Source organism: Periplaneta americana, chromosome 15 (assembly GCF_040183065.1).
Source record: "Periplaneta americana isolate PAMFEO1 chromosome 15, P.americana_PAMFEO1_priV1, whole genome shotgun sequence".
In the NCBI taxonomy this organism is placed as follows: domain Eukaryota; kingdom Metazoa; phylum Arthropoda; class Insecta; order Blattodea; family Blattidae; genus Periplaneta; species Periplaneta americana.
The window spans coordinates 135,195,197-135,215,254 of NC_091131.1; the positions used below are offsets into that span (position 1 = coordinate 135,195,197).

Consider the following 20,058-nt stretch of genomic DNA (forward strand, 5'->3'; position numbering starts at 1 on the left):
ATTAAAGCTTACTTAGATATTGCAGTAATTAATACAAGTGTTCATACCATATTTCATAATTTTGTTATAGAGCTTAATAAAATACTGATATATAAGGATTAAAGAATAAAGTATACAGGGTAGGAAAAAAGTCCCATTACTCCATATTATTTTGTGTCATGAGAATAATGGGGAACTCTTTAGATACTTTGGTATACACAGTTAGTGTACAGTGGTTATTTTGTTTGTATGTTTGAATGATGACCAGAATTACATCAATAGTGTGCATATTTGAGATATTTCAGATATAAAAGGGGGTAACGGAACTTTGTGCTCACCCTGTAGATGCCATAATTATTTAAAATTTATATTCAATGTGAGTTAGAGATCGACCCTGGTGGCCGCACGATCCAAAGTATGTCTCTTTAGGCAGCTCCGTTCAAAGGGTTGCAGGTAAGAAACTCGCCGTTCCTTATCATTATTTTCCAGCAGAAAGCTATAAAAACTATTGATGTATCGTCCTACGTAGTATGCTGCTGTAATAACCACAGAAAAAACTGACAAATGACAGGGCACAATTCAGCGTGGTTTATAGATGCAAATCGTATTATGTGACAAATTCGCTTCAAAATGTATTAAATACACTGTGTCGGTGCAAAATGTATTAAGTGCAAACTTCAATTGACAATATCATGCATTAGATTAAACAATCAGTGTCAGTGTTTATTACATTTGGTGTCATTTCACAATGCCTAAAAAGTGACGTTTTTTACATTTCCTGTAAAATTTGTTTTTCTGCATTTAATACGATTTGAAACGACACTCCACAAATGATGACCTGCAAAATGAAGTAAATGATAAAAAAAGCACCTGTAAAATCGTGGAAAACATACCTTCATCGTTTTCAAGCCAAGAGAATTTTCCAAAACGAAAGATGCATATGGTAAATCTTGTGGGGAGAAAAATGTAGACTGCAATGTTCTAAAAAAAATTCGATGACCAGAGTAAAGTTATATTTGAAAAATACTGTGGACTTCAATCAATCCAATAGTGTGTTCGTTTGTCAAAAATCTTACGAACAAGAGTGGGCCAAATAGTAAATAAGAAAATAATAGTAAACAAACAGAAATGTCATCTGACCAACAAAAATGTTCATGCAGATTGAATCACATAAGTCATAATGTCAGATTTATTAATAGACTCTAATAGACTCATAGACTCTAATCATATCCCCCAAGGCATAAAAAGACTTTTACATTTCAGTGTTAAATTATAAAAATGATAAAATTGAGTAACAAATGTTTAAAAAAATGATTTCTTTTATCATTTCTCAATTATTTTTTGCCCAAATTTGATAACTTATGTCTAAGTACTTCCATTCGAGTAAAATGAAATAATTAATAAATTCGTTTCTTATTCCTGTAACCAACATAAATAACAATGCAATAACAAAATTAATAATAAAGATTATTATATCAATAATTTGTATAATTATTTGGCACTGTTATTACCATTATTACTATAATAATGACCAGCCATTCCAAGATAAATGAGCCTAAGTGGTAAAAATTAAATTTATGATAATAAAATTTATTTTGACAAAGAGAACTTCTGAATATTGTAAATTGCCAGATTCTAAAAAAAAAATATTTTTATTTGTATTTTTACTCTCATTTCTTAAGGTCTCAAAACAATCTTGTTCTTGAAGGCAAATTTGTATCCCTATGTTCTCACTACTGATATAGCCAAATCAATTTCCTTAAGGTGGTATGCTTGCTACTTCTTATTGATAGAATCTATTTCAATTCAATTCAATTCAATTCAATTCAATTTATTTGGCCATTAGACATACAGTTTTAGGCTTCGTCAGAATACATTGAAAAAACATATAAATACATTTAAAAAAAACACTAATAATAGAAACAGTAAAATTTAAGTAATACAATGAAAACATGAAATTATTTGAAACTTTTAAATTGAAAAAAACTAACTAAATTGCAATTAAACTTATTTATTAAAATATAATTTCAACTTATTTATTAAAATATAATTTCATACACATTTGTGTTGAAAAACTCAGCAACAGAACAATGATTGTAACTAATCTAAATAACTTTATTTATTAAAAAACAATTTCGTGTGAATTTATGTTAAGAAACTCATCTACAGAGTAGAAAGGATTAATTTAAAGCCAATTATAAAATCTAGCTTTGAAACTATTGGTTGGTAACTTATAATATTGACTGGGAAGCTTATTATATAATTTCATCCCCATGACAGAAAAATTTGTACTAGTTTTATGTAATCTACAGTATGGAATATTAATTTGTTCACTATTTCTAATTTCATGATCATGTATATTGGCTATTAATGAGTAATTGTCTATATTTTGTCGAGTGTAAAGGACTAGGTCTTATATATATAAATTTATGACAGTTAATATCTGTGATTGTTTGAAAAGAGGTTGACAATGTTCAAGATAGTTTGATTGACATAGAATTCTAATGGCTTTCTTTTGCAAAATCAAGACGCTCCCAATTTTGCTACCATTTCCCCAGAAAATTAAGGCATACCTAATTATCGACTGAAAGAACGAAAAGTAGGCACATCTTAAATTAGGCACATGGTGGACAGTGTGGTTTTATGTTTTGTTATTTCCTGCAATTATTGTGACAGTGTATAAAGATAGCCATCTTCTTGTCCCGTACGGAACTAGAAAAGATATAAAAGTTTGTTTTCCATGTTAATGAAAGAAGATAGGTGCACAATATTTTATAGAAGTTAAGTAAGTACCGCTCTCATAACGTCACTAATTTTAATTAGGTTTTTAATAAGGTATTTTTAAAGGAAATAAGGTTCCGTATGGGACAGTTCCTTACGGGACAATTTCAAACAGAACTCGAGGTTGCTGTATTGTTGATTATTGGTGTTTTATGTAGAACATTTGAATTTGTTTCATAGTCTATATGAAGAGCTCAAGAGCAAACAATGGGAAAAAGTAGCAGCAATTTCCAAAATTCAGCGAAGTCACTTTTTTACAATGATTGTGAAAGCATTCTTGTTGCCACAACAGCCCGCTCAGAAATGTGTAGACACAGCATCTTTAAAGAATCAACCACATTAACCACGCTAAGAATCCTATATTACGAGATTTACTCTGACTCGTCACTTACAGCAAATGACTCAGAATCAGACGCTATAGCTAGAGATATAAGTCTTCAGATGAATGTGAAAATATGTCTCCTCTAGAACAAAGCCATCACAACCTAAAACATCCCATGGATCTGGAAGATTTAAATCCTAGAAAGTTCATTGAAGTTGAATAGACAAGTGATAAGGGACTAAAGCATAAATATCATACTATATACAGTGGTGTCATGGTGGAGGTCATACAGGATCATACATCATATGAGAACCTACAATTTTTTTTTTAATTAATTGTATGGGGAAAAGAAAATTTTGTCTGTATGGAGGCATACAGCATATGGGTGCCTAAGTTTCAAATGCGGAGATCTGTACATGTACAGATCTATGATCATCTCTTGCTGTTCCTAATGTATTTTGTTTGATGTTCATAAACAAAAATTGTCCACCTCTGCAGCACAGGAATCCAAAATTATATAAAATAATGGTCGAAAAACAAGAAGTATTGCAAATAGGGCCTACACACTCCAAGATTCATCAAGACAAGTGTGCATCTACGGTGGTGCTACAGGGTGTATTCTTTAAATCAAGATTGTTGTACAATTAAAATGTAAAGCAAAACAATTTCTTTACTTCTTCTTTAATACTAATAAAATCATTAAATGACAGTCGGAAAGATAATGAGAGGAGAGTAAAATATATTTCAAGAAAAAAAAAAAAAAAAAACAAGGGATGGGGCATATGGCCAAGGAAAAAAATTACCATGACAGCACTGACTAGCTATATATAATAGCAAAGTTGAAAACAAAGATATTAAAGTACTTTTTATTTAAAACCAGATAGCCAAAAATGACAAACATTTTAAGCTAGATGAGGAATCCTCTTCATTTCAAAGCATTGTCAAAGTGTCTCAGATAAGAAGAATCTAAATGATTCTGATATTGTTAGAAAAGGAGCTGACATATTGTGTTATAAATTTAATTGAAGGTTCTTAAATTGAAATAAACTCGCAGTTTAATGTACAGTATAATACATAATCATTAACATACAACTTCTTATGGTTCAATTCAGCAGATCAATCTGACCGTTTCTTGGCAAAATTTCCTCTAATTGCGCATTGCTGTCCCATAAAATGCATGTAAAATTGATAAAAATAAATATTTGTTATATTAAAATTACATTATTACCTCCAAAAAACAAAAAACCTCTCAAAGAAGACTCCTAATTCACAAGTGTCCCGTACGGAACTATATGTCTGTCCCATACGGTACCAAGTATTTTTGGTTATTTCGTAGCATTTACATGTTTTTTTAACTAGTAACTACTTTTCTAAAGTGTTTCAGTGCCTACAAGTTTATGGAAAAATTTCAGTTACTTAAGGGGTCAGAGATCACAATTTTTGCCATCAAAGTGCTTGTTGACTATTGAGGTGTCTAAAAACGATCTGTGCAAATTTTCAGCTCAATTGGACAACTGCAAAGTGACCCTCATCGACCATGAAGTTTTGAAATTTTAGCCCGGAAAATATTTTCTTCTAATATTATTAGATAAAGCTATATTATTATTATTATTATTATTATTATTATTATTATTATTATTATTATTATTATTATTATTATTATTGTTGTTGTTGTTATTGTTATTATTATTATTATTATTATTATTATTATTATTATTATTATTATTATTATTACTGTATTTGCTTTATTCACTTATTTTGTAACTAAACATGATCTTGTCTTTGATGAATAATTGTTCACTTATTGATTCAGAACTGTCTGTGCTGACCTGCTGACTGCTCGTGTAAAGTGACTTTCAAGACGTTTTTTTCCTAGAGTTGTAAAATGGCATCAACCTCTTCAGGTGTTCGTCACACAAGTTAAGACAATACTTTTATATCTCTCGTGTTGGCTACATCTTCAATCAAATCATTGGAGCCAAACTACGTTCAAACCGGCAAATTTTAAGCATTTTCTTCTACAATGTACAAGTTGTAAATCTTACAACAAAGGAATGTGTAGCATTGGTGATTCAAGAAGTTTTCATTTTTTGGCAAAAAGCACGAATCCCTACTAGAAAAAGTGACCACTGTGTTCATAAGTTATTCAAACTCTGTGATGAATTAAAGGGTTTATAGAAATATTTGAATAGAACTGCAGGCAAGGAAAAAGAAAGAAGAGATATTTTTGTGGAAATTATGGACGATCTCTATGACATAGCTCATTCAGATGCTTTGGAACAGATGAAAAATGAAGAGGATACGAATTTTTAACGATGATTTTTCTTGGCAGCATTCCAATGAATGGGATATCGTTTCATATACTAGGAGCTGGAATTCATGCTAGGTGAATGGCAAAAGCAATTTTTGCATTCAAGATATACTTGTTTCAAGATCAATTTCAGTTACCCCATTAAGGAGAAGAACTCTTTTAAGAAGAATATGAGTCGACCTGCTTGGTGAGTTGGTATAACGCTGGGCTGCTATGCCCAAGGTTGTGGATTCGATCCCGGGCCAGGTCGATGGCATTTAAGTGTGCTTAAATGCAACAGGCTCATGTCAGAAGATTTACTGGCATGTAAAACTCCTGCTGGACAAAATTCCGGCACATCCAGCGACGCTGATATAACCTCTGCAGTTCCGAGTGTCGTTAAATAAAACATAACAAGAAGAATATGTATTTTTCTTGCTCGAGTGTAGGCTATGTTCGAGCCTGGTTTCTGTCAGAAGCAATTAAAGTGCCTTATCATGATTTCTTATTCATGCATGAACTGATAAATTATCAGGATATTGATCCAGAAATCAGTAAGGCTGCTGCAAATAAATTTTCCAACCATCTCTGGTACTTAGTTCCCGAAACTGTGGCTTTATCCTTTTTGATGACTATGTTCCAACAGCAGTTAAAGCAAATATGGCTCAAGTTATACTGGAAGCAGATGAAGGTGAAGAAGAGAAAGGAGAAGAAAATAAACTGAAAAGCTACATTCTGCAACAAAATTATTTTTCTTCCTTTACAAATATCGAGTTATCATCTTTTGTAACTCCTAGTACTAAAATTTTCTTCACGAGATTTTCTACCAGCACCGATTTCCTCGACAAAGACCCTTCAACTTGGAAGGATGATCCTGTTTACAAAAGTGGAATTGAAAAACTTTAGAAGATAGTTGTTGTGAAAGACGTTGCAGAAAGAGAAGTCAAACTCATTCAGGATTACAATAATATTCTCACAAAAGATGAAACTGAGAAACAATTTGCTTCACTGATTGTTACCAGAGACTGTAAAAAATACCAAACTGCTACTAAATCCTCCCTTAGGAAAAAGTAATGTTCAATGTTCGTTCGTTTACATGATGTTTTGATTCTGTAGAAATTATTGTTGTGTGTGTAATACGGGGTTTCGTAATAAGTGTTTATTTACGAATGGCCCAATGTCCTGGAGTAAAGACCTTTCATAAATAAACTTGGGTTGGTAGTGGTTCGTGAACGGAAATTCGAAGTATGTAGGAAAGCATTCATGAGTCTGTTAGCTGTTGGTGAGAAGATGGTAAGGAGGTTACAAAAACTCATTTTATTGGACAACAGAGGACAACAGAGGCAAACAACAGAACCAGAAGATTATTCCAATCACAACAGTGATGCAAGTAAAAGATCACATTGCAAGTTTTCCCTTCAAAACAAGTCATTACTCTTCCAAGGAAGTACACTACCTTGATGCAAAGTTAGACATTAAAAAATGCATACCCTTTTTAAGGAGAAATATCCAGATTGTTCTGTAAAATATGACTTTTACTATAACATTTTTAAAGAGCATTTTGACTACAGGTTTGGTAAACCGCAGATAGATACATGTTGTGAATTCTAGGAGCTTTAGGTCCGTGTTAAAAGTCCTACTCTTAATGAAACTGTTAAGAGAGTGGCAGAAGCTGAACTAATCGTTCACAAAAGGAGGAGCAATAAATTTTATGCATCACTGAAGCAAATGAAGGAATATTGCAAAGATAAAGACTACGTTCTATGTTTAACCATTGATTATATGCAGAGTATATCTCTGGCTCATATTCCAATCCAGCAGGTGTTTTACTTAGCCGCTGACACTGCATGTATTTTTCTATTCACAATGTTAACTCTGGTGAGGCCTACTTCTTTGTATATCATGAAGGCATTGCAAGGAAAGGGAGTAGTGAAATGTGCTCTTTCTAGCTCACATATATGAGGAAAGAGGTGTCAAGCAACATCAATGAGCTGTATATTTACAGTGATAATGCAGCAGGACAAAACAAAAATGATGCCATGTTTTGCCGATATGGGTCACTTTTCAATAGTTGTGTACAGACTATCAATACGTGGGCATTCATACCAGCCAAATGACAGGGATTTTGGTACGGTGAAGCGCAGCCTAAACAAAATGGATAGACATTATACAGTCAGAGATGTGACAGAAATTATTGCAAATCCAAGTCACAAATTTCGTATTAGATTTGTTAGAACTGAAGACATCTTGGATTTTCAAAGCTGTTGCTCCACTATGTATAATTGATCTCCCGTATCGGAAGAAAGTCAAGTTCACAGATTGAAGAATTCTAAGAAAGGGAATAGAGAAGTCTTTGCAATAGCAACATATCACGAGTTCATCTGGACAAAAGGAAGAAAGGGATACGTAGAGGCATTACCTTACATCGAAGGACAAAAAACCAAGCGCTTTCTATATGCATTTGGAGCAGAAATAGTTTTGCCAAACCAAAAGGCTTACACTAATTGTCAACCAAATTACAAAGGACAAGGTTTGTGATATGAAATCGCTTTTGTCATACATTCCCGGAGAATTGTTTCGCATTCTCACATCTTCATACCCAAGAAAGCAAAGTAAAAGGCAAGGGAAAGAACACAGAAGGGAAAGGGGGAAGAGCAAAGGAAACACAGGCCTACATCTCATGTTTACTCTTATAAATGTTTCATTGAAGAATGGAGGAAATGTGTTTATTTAAGAAAGGCCCTTTATCCAGCCTTTTCAAAAAGCTGTATGCTTGACAATTTTGATGATAGTAAACTGAAAATTTTCTTAACATGTTCCCTTTACCTTGTAGTATAACATATCATGTTTTGAGATTTCAAAAATATTTAGTATTTTCAATAAACAGTTTTCTTTATTTTCCCATAAAAACATGTTTTTGGACAAATGGCCTTTCATAAATAACTGATTCAAAATATGTATATAAACACAGTCTTAATGAAATCATGGTTTCTTTTTCTTAGTTTCATAATAACCTATGCTCTGCTCAGCTGCAATTTTGATATTATCTTGGATATTCTCCCATATGCTAGTAACATCTAACTCTTCCTCAACTTCGTAGGAAGTTGCTTAAGCAGCAAATCTATTTGAAATTTCGACGTGATAACGTTGCTTAGTTTGCTCGTACTTTAATTTCAGAATATTGAATCTACTAATATTAGCTTGTTGCTCTACTAGCTTGGCTACTGATAGTCTTTCTCTTAATTCTCCAATTACCAAATAATGGTCAGAATTACAGTCTGCCCCCCTGAAAGTTCGAATGTCTACTATACTAGTATGTCTTCGTTTATATATCACACAACTTTTAACACTGTATCACTTCGGAATATGTATTATATGACTTTCTTGTGTTAAATTCTATCGTACCTGGTTTACATGTTTCGACCTATTATGAGTCATCCTCAGAACTGGTCGTTGTTGGTCTTGGCGCCTCTTGTTTTGTTTCATGTGAGGTGTGTTTGTGTGGTGTAATATGGAGTCAAAGCAAGGACCGTGGACGGTCTGTCGCTATCGCTCTCACAGGTTCCTTCATAACAGCCTTTAAAGAGAAAGTGAAGGCACTGTAAATCTGTGATGTCACCACGGGAACACACTCCACTCTCATCCCCTTGGATTGTGCTGCCTTTATTAGTATTTACTGGAATTTAGAAAACGTGGAGTGTGTTTGTGATTTTGGTATAGACCTTGCTAGTGTGATGTTTATAATAGGCCTATATTGTTACTATCATAGCATGAAAAATGCCAAATTGTGTGGTGAGCGAGTGTCAGAATTGTAGCAGGAAAATTAAAGGCTCGAGTTATTTATCATACGTTTCCCTCTGATCCAAAGCTGCGAAATATTTGGAGATTAAGTGTTACCGAAAGGATACATTTAATCTTGAAACTGTGCGTAGTTGTTCCGAACATTTCACATTTGATTTCTATGAGCGTGATTTGAATGCCGAGCTTTTGAACATACCAGCAAAGAAAACAATGAAATTAAATGCCCAACCGTCGCTGATTTTACGAATGTGCTATGTGAAAAACAGTGAGATAAACAGTGCTGGAAGTAAACGTGTAGAAGAGAGAGCTTGCAGAAAAAGGTTTTGTCTGAGGCAAGTGAACAATAATTAGATGCAAAGACAATAGTGCATCGGGATGATCCATTGGGTGTGTTATATTTCGTCTGTTCATTAGAAAATGAAGAGCTAAATCTCAAAAAAAGAAAATGAAGAGGTAAGTAAAGAAAATGAAAAACTTAAATTAGACATTGAAAAGTTAGAGTCTAAATTAGAAACATAATTTGACAAAGAAAGTGATTAAATCACTTAGTAAATGGAAAAGTAAAACATTTATTAGTTAAAGTGTTCACTCCAGGGCAAATAAAAATGCTTATTAGCGAGAAAAGGAAGCAAAGATGGGAAGAACAAGGCATGATCCCTGCATTAGCCTTACAATCATTTGAGATCACAGGTGGGAATTGCTCTACCAAGGGTTGCTACCCTGCAGCGTTGGACAAAAAAATTGCCCTTTTCTCCTCGTATTCTTACACCGTTACTGAAAATTTAAAAGAACAGGGGTTGTCTTTGAGTGAAATTGATAAGTTATCAATGTTACTGTTTGATGAGATGAATGTTAATGGTGTCATTTGTTAGGATCGTGAGGGTCCTCACAGAAATGCTTAAAATTGTAATGATCCAAGGATTGACAGGTGAGTGGAAGCAGCCCATCTATTATGATTTCGATAAAACAATGAACAGAGAGCTACTGTTCGAAATTATATCAGAAATTGAAGCGGCTTGTTTCAGAGCAATTGCAATTGTTTCTGATCTGGGTGGCGGCAATGGAAGACTGTGGAATAAGTTACAAATAAATGTAAATCAAACCTGCTTTTCAAATCCTACTTGAGACAAAAATATTTGGGTTTTTTGCAGATTTGCCCCACCTGATTAAGTTGTTAAGGAACAATTTTATTAACAGTGGGTTTCAATTGAATGACAAATGGCAATGTAGTAGAAAAAAATGTAATTGGACGGATTATTAAATCCAATTCTTCGGAGTTGCAACTTTTCCCGAAATTACATTGGGGTCACATTACTGTGCAAGAGAATGATAGCCAAAGAGTTGCACCTGCCATGGAATTTTTTTCACATTACACTGCTGCTCTGATTAAATATTTTATACCCGAATGTGAAGAAGTAGATGAATTTTTTCAACTCATAAATGACTTCACAGATGTAATGAACTCGGGAATTCCGAAAGATCCTATACACAATAAACTGAAATGTGTCTTCGGGATTAACCACAAGGAACAAGTAGAGATATTAGATAGAATGGAGGAAACAATAAAAGAACTGAGAGTCAGAAGCAAAAATACTCTTCTACCTTTTCAGAATGGCTTCCTTACCTCTAGTAAGAGCTTGAAAGTGTTATAGGTCTATAGAGATTTAAAAGAAAAAGGAATTGATTATATAATGACTAGGAAACTCAATCAGGATGCCCTGGAAAACCTGTTTTTCCAAATTCGTGGGATAGGACTCTTTATAATAACCCTCTGCCCGTCGAAGTGAAAAATCGCTTGCGCCTATTAATATTAGGATGTCGCCTTCCCCACCTACAAGTGCCCCAGTAGAAGATTCAGGTGTAGTAATAATAACAAAGCAAGTTTTTCAGGATCTCGTGGACATTTCTCATGAAAGCGTGAACTAAATCCCTGAGGAAATAAACTTATTAGAGGTAGATAATGATGATAGAATTGACATTACAGATCTAATGAAAAGGAAAGAAATAGAAACACTCAGATATGTTGCTGGTTATATTCCTAGAAAATATAACAACAAAAGTGCAGTTTCGGATGCTAATTCCAGTCAACAAACTCCTGGACGGATAGAGATCGTTTCACGTGGTGGGCTGGTTTATCCCTCTTCTCAGTGGATGGCAACAATTTTATTGAAGAGTGTAAAATTATGTTCAGAAAATTTCATAAAAAATCAGTCAAAAGAAAAAAGAATATAATAGGCTGTTTATTTAGACTTTTGAGGAAAAAGCTTCTAAATGAAGATCCGGAATTATTGAAGTTATTTAGTAGAGCATGGACATCTTTTGGAATTCGTTACCTAAATAGAAGGAAACAGGACATCGCGTTCTTCACAAGACTAGGTGAGTCGGTTCAAATTTTGTGAAACATTCTTAAAATAAATTATTCTATTTGTAAAATCAGTGTTAAAATTGGGATATTTTCATTCCCCGTTGGTATTGAAATCCTTCCTCAATCACTTCACTGAAATGGGTTAATTGACAAAATATTTATTTAGCGATCCTGTATAAAATTAATTATTATTGATTAGTTTTAGTGCACACTCTACTCCAGTGTTATTAAGGGAAATGTAATATGTTTTGCATGCGTAATGTAAATTCTGTCGTTCACATGAGTAGTTTTTATTTACTGAATACTACTTTAATACAGGCCTAACTAATATTTTGAGGCTCGGAAACAGAAATTGAAGTGTAAAATAAACTATTGTACAATGCGTATTCGTTAATAACTTTCTTTTAAATTGGACTGAAATATTCTACAAAGGTTAGAGATATAAAAGCAAGTACAGTTAAGCATTCATAATAGTTTTTATATTGCTAAGAATTTGGAAAGTAAACCATCACTGAATTAAACAAAAATGAGATATTGTAGTGGGAGTTATATCCCTAAGCCTTTACTCCTCCAGTGTGTATGTGACCCTAACAGATATATAAATATAGATGTTTAAATCACTTGGTTATCGCTAGAAAGTGCAAGCCGAGGATTGAAAATGAATATAGTGTTCCCATGGTGACGTCACAGATTTACAACCCTCTTGACTGTCCCTTTAAACGCTGTTATGAAGGGACCTGTGAGAGCGACAGCGACTGACTCTCCACGGACCTTGGAGTCAAAGAGTGTGTGTGTTCTGAAATTGAGTTGTGTGTTGATTATTTCATTGGGGTGTGTGTTTGTGTGTCTGTATATTTCATATATTTGGTATCTGTCGGATACAGGGGGGAGAGCCATTAATCCTTCCCATTGAAGGCTTTAAGGAACCAACCTGGACAAATACCCAATGTCCCATCCCTACCTTCCCGTGGTGCAGCTGTTAGTAAGCATAATTTTACAAGCTGAACTAAAGGGAGGGGCTACTCATCAATTAGCACTGGTCAGCTTGATGAGTTAATGACTGAATTTGGTATAATTTTCCTCTATTCAATAACTAATTCCCTCTTTACCCTTTCCTATCCAGCCCTCTGACTGACTCTTACTTTCTTTGACCCCGACGGCATTAGAGCATTCGAGGCCTATGGGTTCATTTCCCTTTCCTTCCTCCTCTTTCTACTTTGCTGTTCCTAGTGCTGACCTGCTATGGCACTAAAATCGTCCTTCAGTGGCTTAAGGAGGGAAAGCTGGTGATAAACAAGATCTCCCAGCTAGTTCCAGTGGACCCGTCGACCAACAGCAGGTGTGGTCCTCCAGACATTCTGGGGGTTGTGTGTGAATGAAGTAGCCACCAAAACGTTAAAATATGGTGTTCACTTAAATCGGCTACAACTTGCCATTCCCACTCCAATACATACAAATATACATACATACATAGCCACATTGACTTTTATATATAAGATTTCTTAGAAAATAAAGTTCAATAAACTATTCTGTTTTCAGGGAGAGGATCCTTCACACTTTAACAAAATTATTCATGTATCACTGAGCATATTTTACCAAAGACATAAATTTTATAGACAATTATATTTTCAAAGTTTTAACTCCGGAATATTTATCTTTAGGACTCATACTCATGTATGTTGTGGCTTTCATGTAACAGAGGAAATAAGTAAATCAGACACACCAAAAGAAATACAAAAACTTCTAGTACTGGAAACGATCAATACTAGATACCTTACTGGAGCTGGAGTTACATGTACACATTTTTCCTTTTTTCCAAAAAGTTAATAAGATTGTCCATCTCCAATGGATTCCAGCACACTGTGGAGTCATGGGGGATGAAACCGCAAACACACTTGCCAAGAAAGGCACAACAATAAAACAAAAATCTAAATTTAATTTCTCATATTCCTCAATAAAACGCTTGATCACTACAAAATGTTCTTATTCATACCTACAAGAAATAGAATCAAATGCTAAAGACAAAAAATGGATTACACTACTTTCCAACCCAGATATAATCCCCCAGAGACCAAGGAAAACAGCAGTTGCAGCCTTCAGACTATTGACAAATCATGACTGTCTAGCAAGTCATCTCTACAGAATAGGTATCTCAGCTTCATCCATATGTGTCCTGTGTAACAATCCAGCAGAAATGAATGAAGACCACTTGAAGACCTGTGAAGCATTAAGATCAGAAGAAACTACAGTTCAAAAGTATTGGAAAGCACGACTGCTAATGGCTTCATTGCCAAATGCAAGGCACTAGACAACAACAACATATTTTCAAAGTTGCTATCTAAAGTGTCCCGTACGGAACCTGGAATAGCTGAAGGGGAATACAATGAGAACAAGGACAATGCAACGAGAACAAGGAGAATATAAGGAGAACAATTGGAATACAAGGAAAATCATGAGAATGAAAGGAGAACAAGGTGAATATAAGCAGAACGAACAAGGAGAATACAAGGAGGACGAGGTAAATACAAGAAGAACAAGAAGAATGCAGGGAGAAAACGGAATAAATGGAGAGCAACCTGGATACAAGGACAACATGGGGAATCCAAGGAGAACAAGGGAAATACAAGGAGAACATGGGAATTTAAGGAGAGGAAGAGGAATACGAAGTTAACAAGGGGGTTACAGGAAGAACAGAAGAAAAATTAGGAGAATACGAGGACATGCGGAGAACAGAGGGGACACGAGAACACGTGAGATACAAGGAGAGTAGTGGGGATGCAAAGGAGAATAAGGGGAATACAAAAAGAACAAGGGAATACGGGGAGAATACGGGGGATATGCGAAGAACAGGGGGGACACGAGAACACGTGAGGTAGAAGGGGAATAGGGGGAATGCAAGGAGAATACAGAAAGAAAAACGTACAGTATAATGTCGCGAGAAGTCATTGTTTAACATAAAGAATAATGTTATGAGCAGTGGCGTCTGATTGAGGCAAGTGAGGCCAAGCCTCAGTCACTTGACTTAACTGAAATCAAATTTTGTGTTTTTGTATAATATATCAGTTATTTGAATGAAGCATATATCGCATTAGAAGTATTTGAATACTTTGTGATGTATATAGACCTGTCTTGCAGTAAGATTTGTTCCTGAAGCCAGGATCGCTCGTGCCGGGTCTGGCTTCTGGTTGGCTTCGTATGTTTTCTCGGGTTTTCAGGTTGCGCTTGAAACGTTGTAGCTGAGGCACAATTCGTCTGGGATCCGTGGCCTGGTCAGCTTTCACTCCTCCCATCCATGGACCAGTCTCAAGGTTGGAATAGGGTGGGTATAGCAGTGGTGACTTGTCTTCCTAAATAGACAATAAAAAACATAAAAATTCCCACTGTTTAACAGGCAAGTACTATTGTACTTCGAGGAGCCAAGATGGCAGACAGAAACTTGCTAATAAGTGAACATAAAGTGATATTACGTGTGTGTATAAGCAGTGCATGTTAAACAGTGATGTTTATGGACGTTGTAAAAATAGTGTTGTTGAATGTATGTCACAGTTTATGACTTGAGCGAGGGTGTTGTATTATTGTACTTCGTAATACAGTAGAGAATGTGGTCTAATGTTGTTATGTGTTTCGGGAAAATATAAAGAGAAACAGATGCGAGAAATAATGATGTAGTTAATTCATTGTTAGAGTGACCTTTTTCGAGAAAAAATGATACGGTATTGAAAGAAAGGAAGTTTTAAATAAAGATGTAGCCTACGGAGATATCTACGCCATACAAGGTAATGCAATTCCGAAGTTAGCTTCGGTTTGCATTCCGACTATTTTCCACGGTTTATCATCACCTTTTCTTTCCATCACAACATACACACATGCATGCATGCATACATACATACATACATCTCTGGAAGTGATTCACTGGCCACACCCAGCTGAAGAACCACTCATAAGAGCGCCTATGGAGGATACAGCAAACAAAATAGATATATACACGGATGGAAGTAAAATCGGAGGAAAAGTTGGAGCTGCTGCAGTCATAATCCAAAACGACATGGTCATCCACCGATCCAAATACAAACTGCATGAAAAATGTTCTAACAATCAGGCAGAACAAATAGCAATCTTGAAGGCACTACAACATATTGAGAATGTAGAAATAACAGAAGAAATAGAGAAAATTGCAATAGTTAACACAGACAGCAAAGTGACACTGGACACTTTACAGAACAAAAATAAACATAATCCAATAATTGAAAATATAAATAAAGAAGTGAAAAAATTGGAGAGACAGCAATGGACAGTGCTCTTTAGGTGGGTGAAGGCCCATGTTGGAATATTAGGGAATGAGATAGCTGACCGTCTTGCCAAACAAGCCACCATAGAAGATGAAGGGGAAATAGCTTATAACAAAATACCGAGAGATACCATAGTAACAGAAGAAAGAGAAAAGACCTTAAGAAAATGGCAAGAGCAGTGGACTATCTCAACCAAAGGAGCAATAACGAAATCATTCTTCCCATCAATTAAAGACAGATTGAAGATAAATTTACCTGTTGGGGCAGAATTTACTTCTATTGTGACAGGTCATGGCTTCACAAGATCTTACCTTCACAGATTCAAGATTATTCCAACTCCAACGTTCCCTTGCAGACTAAAAGAAGAACAGACAGTCAACCATATAATATTAAGATGTGCCACACTGATAAAAGAAAGAAGAATTCTACGAGATAATATAATGCGCACAGGTCAAACCTGGCCTCCACCTTTTGATCAGTTCACAACAACATACCTTAAAAGCTTCAGAAAATTTATAAAATCCATAGAATTTGGCAAAATGTAACAGTAATTGAAATTAGAAATAATATTAACAATGATGGTAACCTAAAATAGAAGAAGTATAATTAGGCAACACTTGTATCTATAAGAATTTCAAGATCTCAATCAAAATTGTAAATATCTTGTTCTCATGTCATAAATTATGTAACTAATTATTGTAATATTTTATGTAAAGCATGTAGTATTACTCCAATGTAATGGAGCATGCTGATATACAAAAATACATACATACATACATACATACATACATACATACATACATACATACATACATACATACAAAGACAAAGAATTGTACGCACATCAAAAATCAATTCAGTAAGGACCGCGTTTATGTACCTCCACTGCCACAAACACTGGTACAGCTGAGGGAGCGCATCAATAATGTAGCACACATAGAACATTTATAGAGTGTGGGAATAAATGTGTTGCGTGTACGGTTCTGTTGATGTATCACTTCTGGTTGTACGGGTATTAGTTTGGAAAATATAGCAGTTTGATTCTTTTGTAGTAGCCCTGTATTTTATGAGGAAAATATTTATTTTAGGTACACATTTCTGCGGCTCACCCAAATATGTAATTAGGTGATAAAATATGTGTACCTTACCCTGTAATTAATATGTACCACCTGGATATTTCAATCGCACATTTTACAAAGGACCTAAGTCAAAATTTGCATTTTTTGTGATGAAATGATTAATACTTCCATGAAATATTGATTTGCGAAGAAAGGAACTTAGTCAAACCTTCCTCTGTATCTCTAACATCAAGTTAATATTCATAGTACTGGACTGGTACACTCGTATTTAACCTATTCATGAAAATAAGTTTCTTTGCTCTCCTAGAATGTAGCAAATTTTGACTCACTTTCTTTCTAAAAAGTGATATCCTTTGTAATATGAATACATTTCTCACTTTCACTTGACCATGAATTAACGCAACACAAATCAGATAACGGTCCTATGCGTGGTATGAGAGGATTTCGAAGTTTCATTACTGTTAGAATTAGTTGATAAGCACAGGAACGCCATTTCGTAGTGCTTTAGCAATAACATCTTTAGCAAGACTTCTAGTTTCTGTTGCATTCAAACAATTTTATTATAAAATACGATAATTTGGTCCAGGGAGCATCCGTTTTGGTGCAAAGATAATTCGTTTGGCTTGTTTCTTAAATGAAATTACGAAATGGCGTTCGTGTGCTTAACACTTAATAATCTTAATTATTCTGTTCGGTGGGATGAATATGTTCCTTTAAAGGCTACAATTTTTTTATAATTACCTGGTTTTACGACGGAACACTGTAGCCTCATTTCTGCTTCTGCATTTAGCCTATTTCAGTAATTTGTTTTCTTAGATAAATACCCAGAGAATCCAGATATGAAACTGATTAATATTATGTTTCTTTCTAGATCTTTAATAGTATTAATAATATTAATAAAATGAAATATAATAATTATTAATATTTATTTTGTAATTTTACGATTATATTGATTATGTTTCATGTCTTTACTGATCGTATTTTCGTGACTTAGTATACACTTTGCTGTAGGCCTGTTCTCCAAATTTAAAATAGTACCGTATTTAAATATAATTTATTATTCACCGAATTCCACACTTTCAGAAGCACTGCATTATACGATTTATTTTGTTCGTATTTATTGATAAGGATGGTCATAAAACAATGTAATGTATTAAATCCATAAAACCTCATTGTCCTCAGTAATTTCTAAATTGCGTCACGATTTCGGTAGTGTTTTAAATGTGCCTGTCCAATCGAGGCTTAATTATGTCTCCAATATACACATATTTTATTTCTAGAATCGTCATTGACGCTACAAAACATAAATGCTTTTATTCCCTACTTATTGTTGCAGTTTTCAAACAGGAATTGTAATATAACTTAGAAAACTTACCTCAGTGGGAAGAAGTTCATCCTGGTTGTCCCATGGGAATCGAACAGAGCTCCTTAATTCACTTACTCTTCATAAAACGGCATCTTTGCTTACTTTCATTGAAATCAAAACTCATAATGGCTGTTCAATATGTTATTTACATTGTTGAAGACGGTATTGTTAAACGTTGAGCGATGAATGCGAATTACATAGAGAATGAAAATATGGAACTGACGTCAGTGGGTAGAAGCTGTAGACAAGAAAATGGATAGTACTTAGGTTGAGAACTTTCGACCTGATTTTAAATAGTCGCAAGGGAATTTAAATATTGTCGTTTTCATATTTTATATTTAAAACGTATTCTTAAGTTTTCTAAATAAATTTATATAACTTATATTATTTTATGATGCAGTTATGTATTGCATTCATGTTACTAGATATTATTTTATGAGTATAGAAATCACAAATCTTTACTTTTTGCGAGAATATTAATTTCAAAACTTATTGGCTTAGAGATCTTCTTCCTCTTCTTTTATTAATTTTGTAGCTCAAACTTCATTCTATACTATGTTGGTTGCATTTTCACAATAGTCAGAAGATGAATCTTAATGTTGCTGGCTGTGCAGCTTAGAAATCATAGTTCTTCCTACGTGTTCATCTCTGTATTTGGTTTAAAAAACAGTTATTTATGGTACTTGTAAGGTAAGTGTATCTTTATTGCGCGAGTGGAAAGATTTAATCACGAGGCAATGAAGATCATGCTCACAAGTATCATACGTAATTTTATCCATGACCATAACAAAAAATTTTGTTTTATGAAAGAAAATATGTTGAAAATAAGTTCTCAATTATATATATATATATATTTAATCAGTATTAAATAATTTTAATTTTAGTTCTTACACTGTTTACAATTTTTTTTCTGTATAAAATTAATTAATCAAAATAGATTACATTGCAATAAATTAAGAGTAATTTAAAATTAATTGAATTAATTGGAAATAAATTAGTTCAATTAAGATCGCAGGGTCGAGGTGGTTATACGGCATGTCACACCAGTCCAGTGGGTTATTCACATCAGATTGGAGCAGATGCGGTGCGATCAACACGAACATTTGCTCAGCCCACGGTGTTAGGTCCATGGGCGTGAATTTGAACTGCCACTGGCGGAGACCCTGGTGTACCAGCATCATGCGGAAGTACTGCGTGAAGTCTGCAGCCAAGTAGTGCCACTCGAAACTTCTGTCCAGCAGCCAGATCTTGGGGTCCTCTCGTTTTAGATCGGATTTGCACTCGCTCTTGTGAATGTACACCAGACACACCTTTCCGATGCCTTGGCAAGCGTCCAGTTCGAAGATCTTGCACTTGATGCCGAAGTTGGGGCGCTGCCTGGGGTCGTCCTGCTCGCTGCAGATCTCGATGTCCAGCAGCGTGGGGCATTCCGCATCGCCCATGCTCTCGACGTCGGCCAGCCGTCGTAACTCAGACATAGAGTTGATCTGCATGTTGCCGATGGGGAGCACCTCGCCTTGTGGATTATTTAGAAGCATTCACGGGACTAATGTGATTAAAATAATTTCACATTTTACTTCTGTAAACTTAAGAGAAATATTAAAACGTAATTAATCATTGTGTCTGTTTAGCTTAGTTGACTAAGGCGTGTTGTTATTAAAACGTAATTAATCATCGTGTCTGTTTAGCTCAGTTGACTAAGGCGTGTTGTTATTAAAACATAATGAATCATCGTGTCTGTTTAGCTCAGTTGACTAAGGTGTGTTGTTATTAAATTCTAAAATTC

General features: G+C 34.6%; 1 protein-coding gene across 6 annotated transcripts in view; it reads right to left on the bottom strand.

Moving 5' to 3' along the window:
* Nucleotides 1-20,058, bottom strand: part of LOC138715365 (tubulin polyglutamylase complex subunit 2-like) — a 117,106-nt gene that overhangs the window by 20,202 nt on the left and 76,846 nt on the right. For 3 of the 6 annotated variants that reach the window (XR_011336260.1, XR_011336258.1, XR_011336259.1), the window contains one exon: nt 14,663-14,885. Coding sequence is in view for 3 of the 6 variants with exons in the window: in XM_069848208.1 (XP_069704309.1) it covers nt 19,226-19,810 (585 nt within the window). In the remaining 3 variants the exon portion in view is untranslated. Of the gene's footprint in view, nt 1-14,662; nt 14,886-19,149; nt 19,859-20,058 lie in introns of those variants that run through there. The other 3 variants (XM_069848208.1, XM_069848207.1, XM_069848209.1) reach the window with 1 other exon arrangement.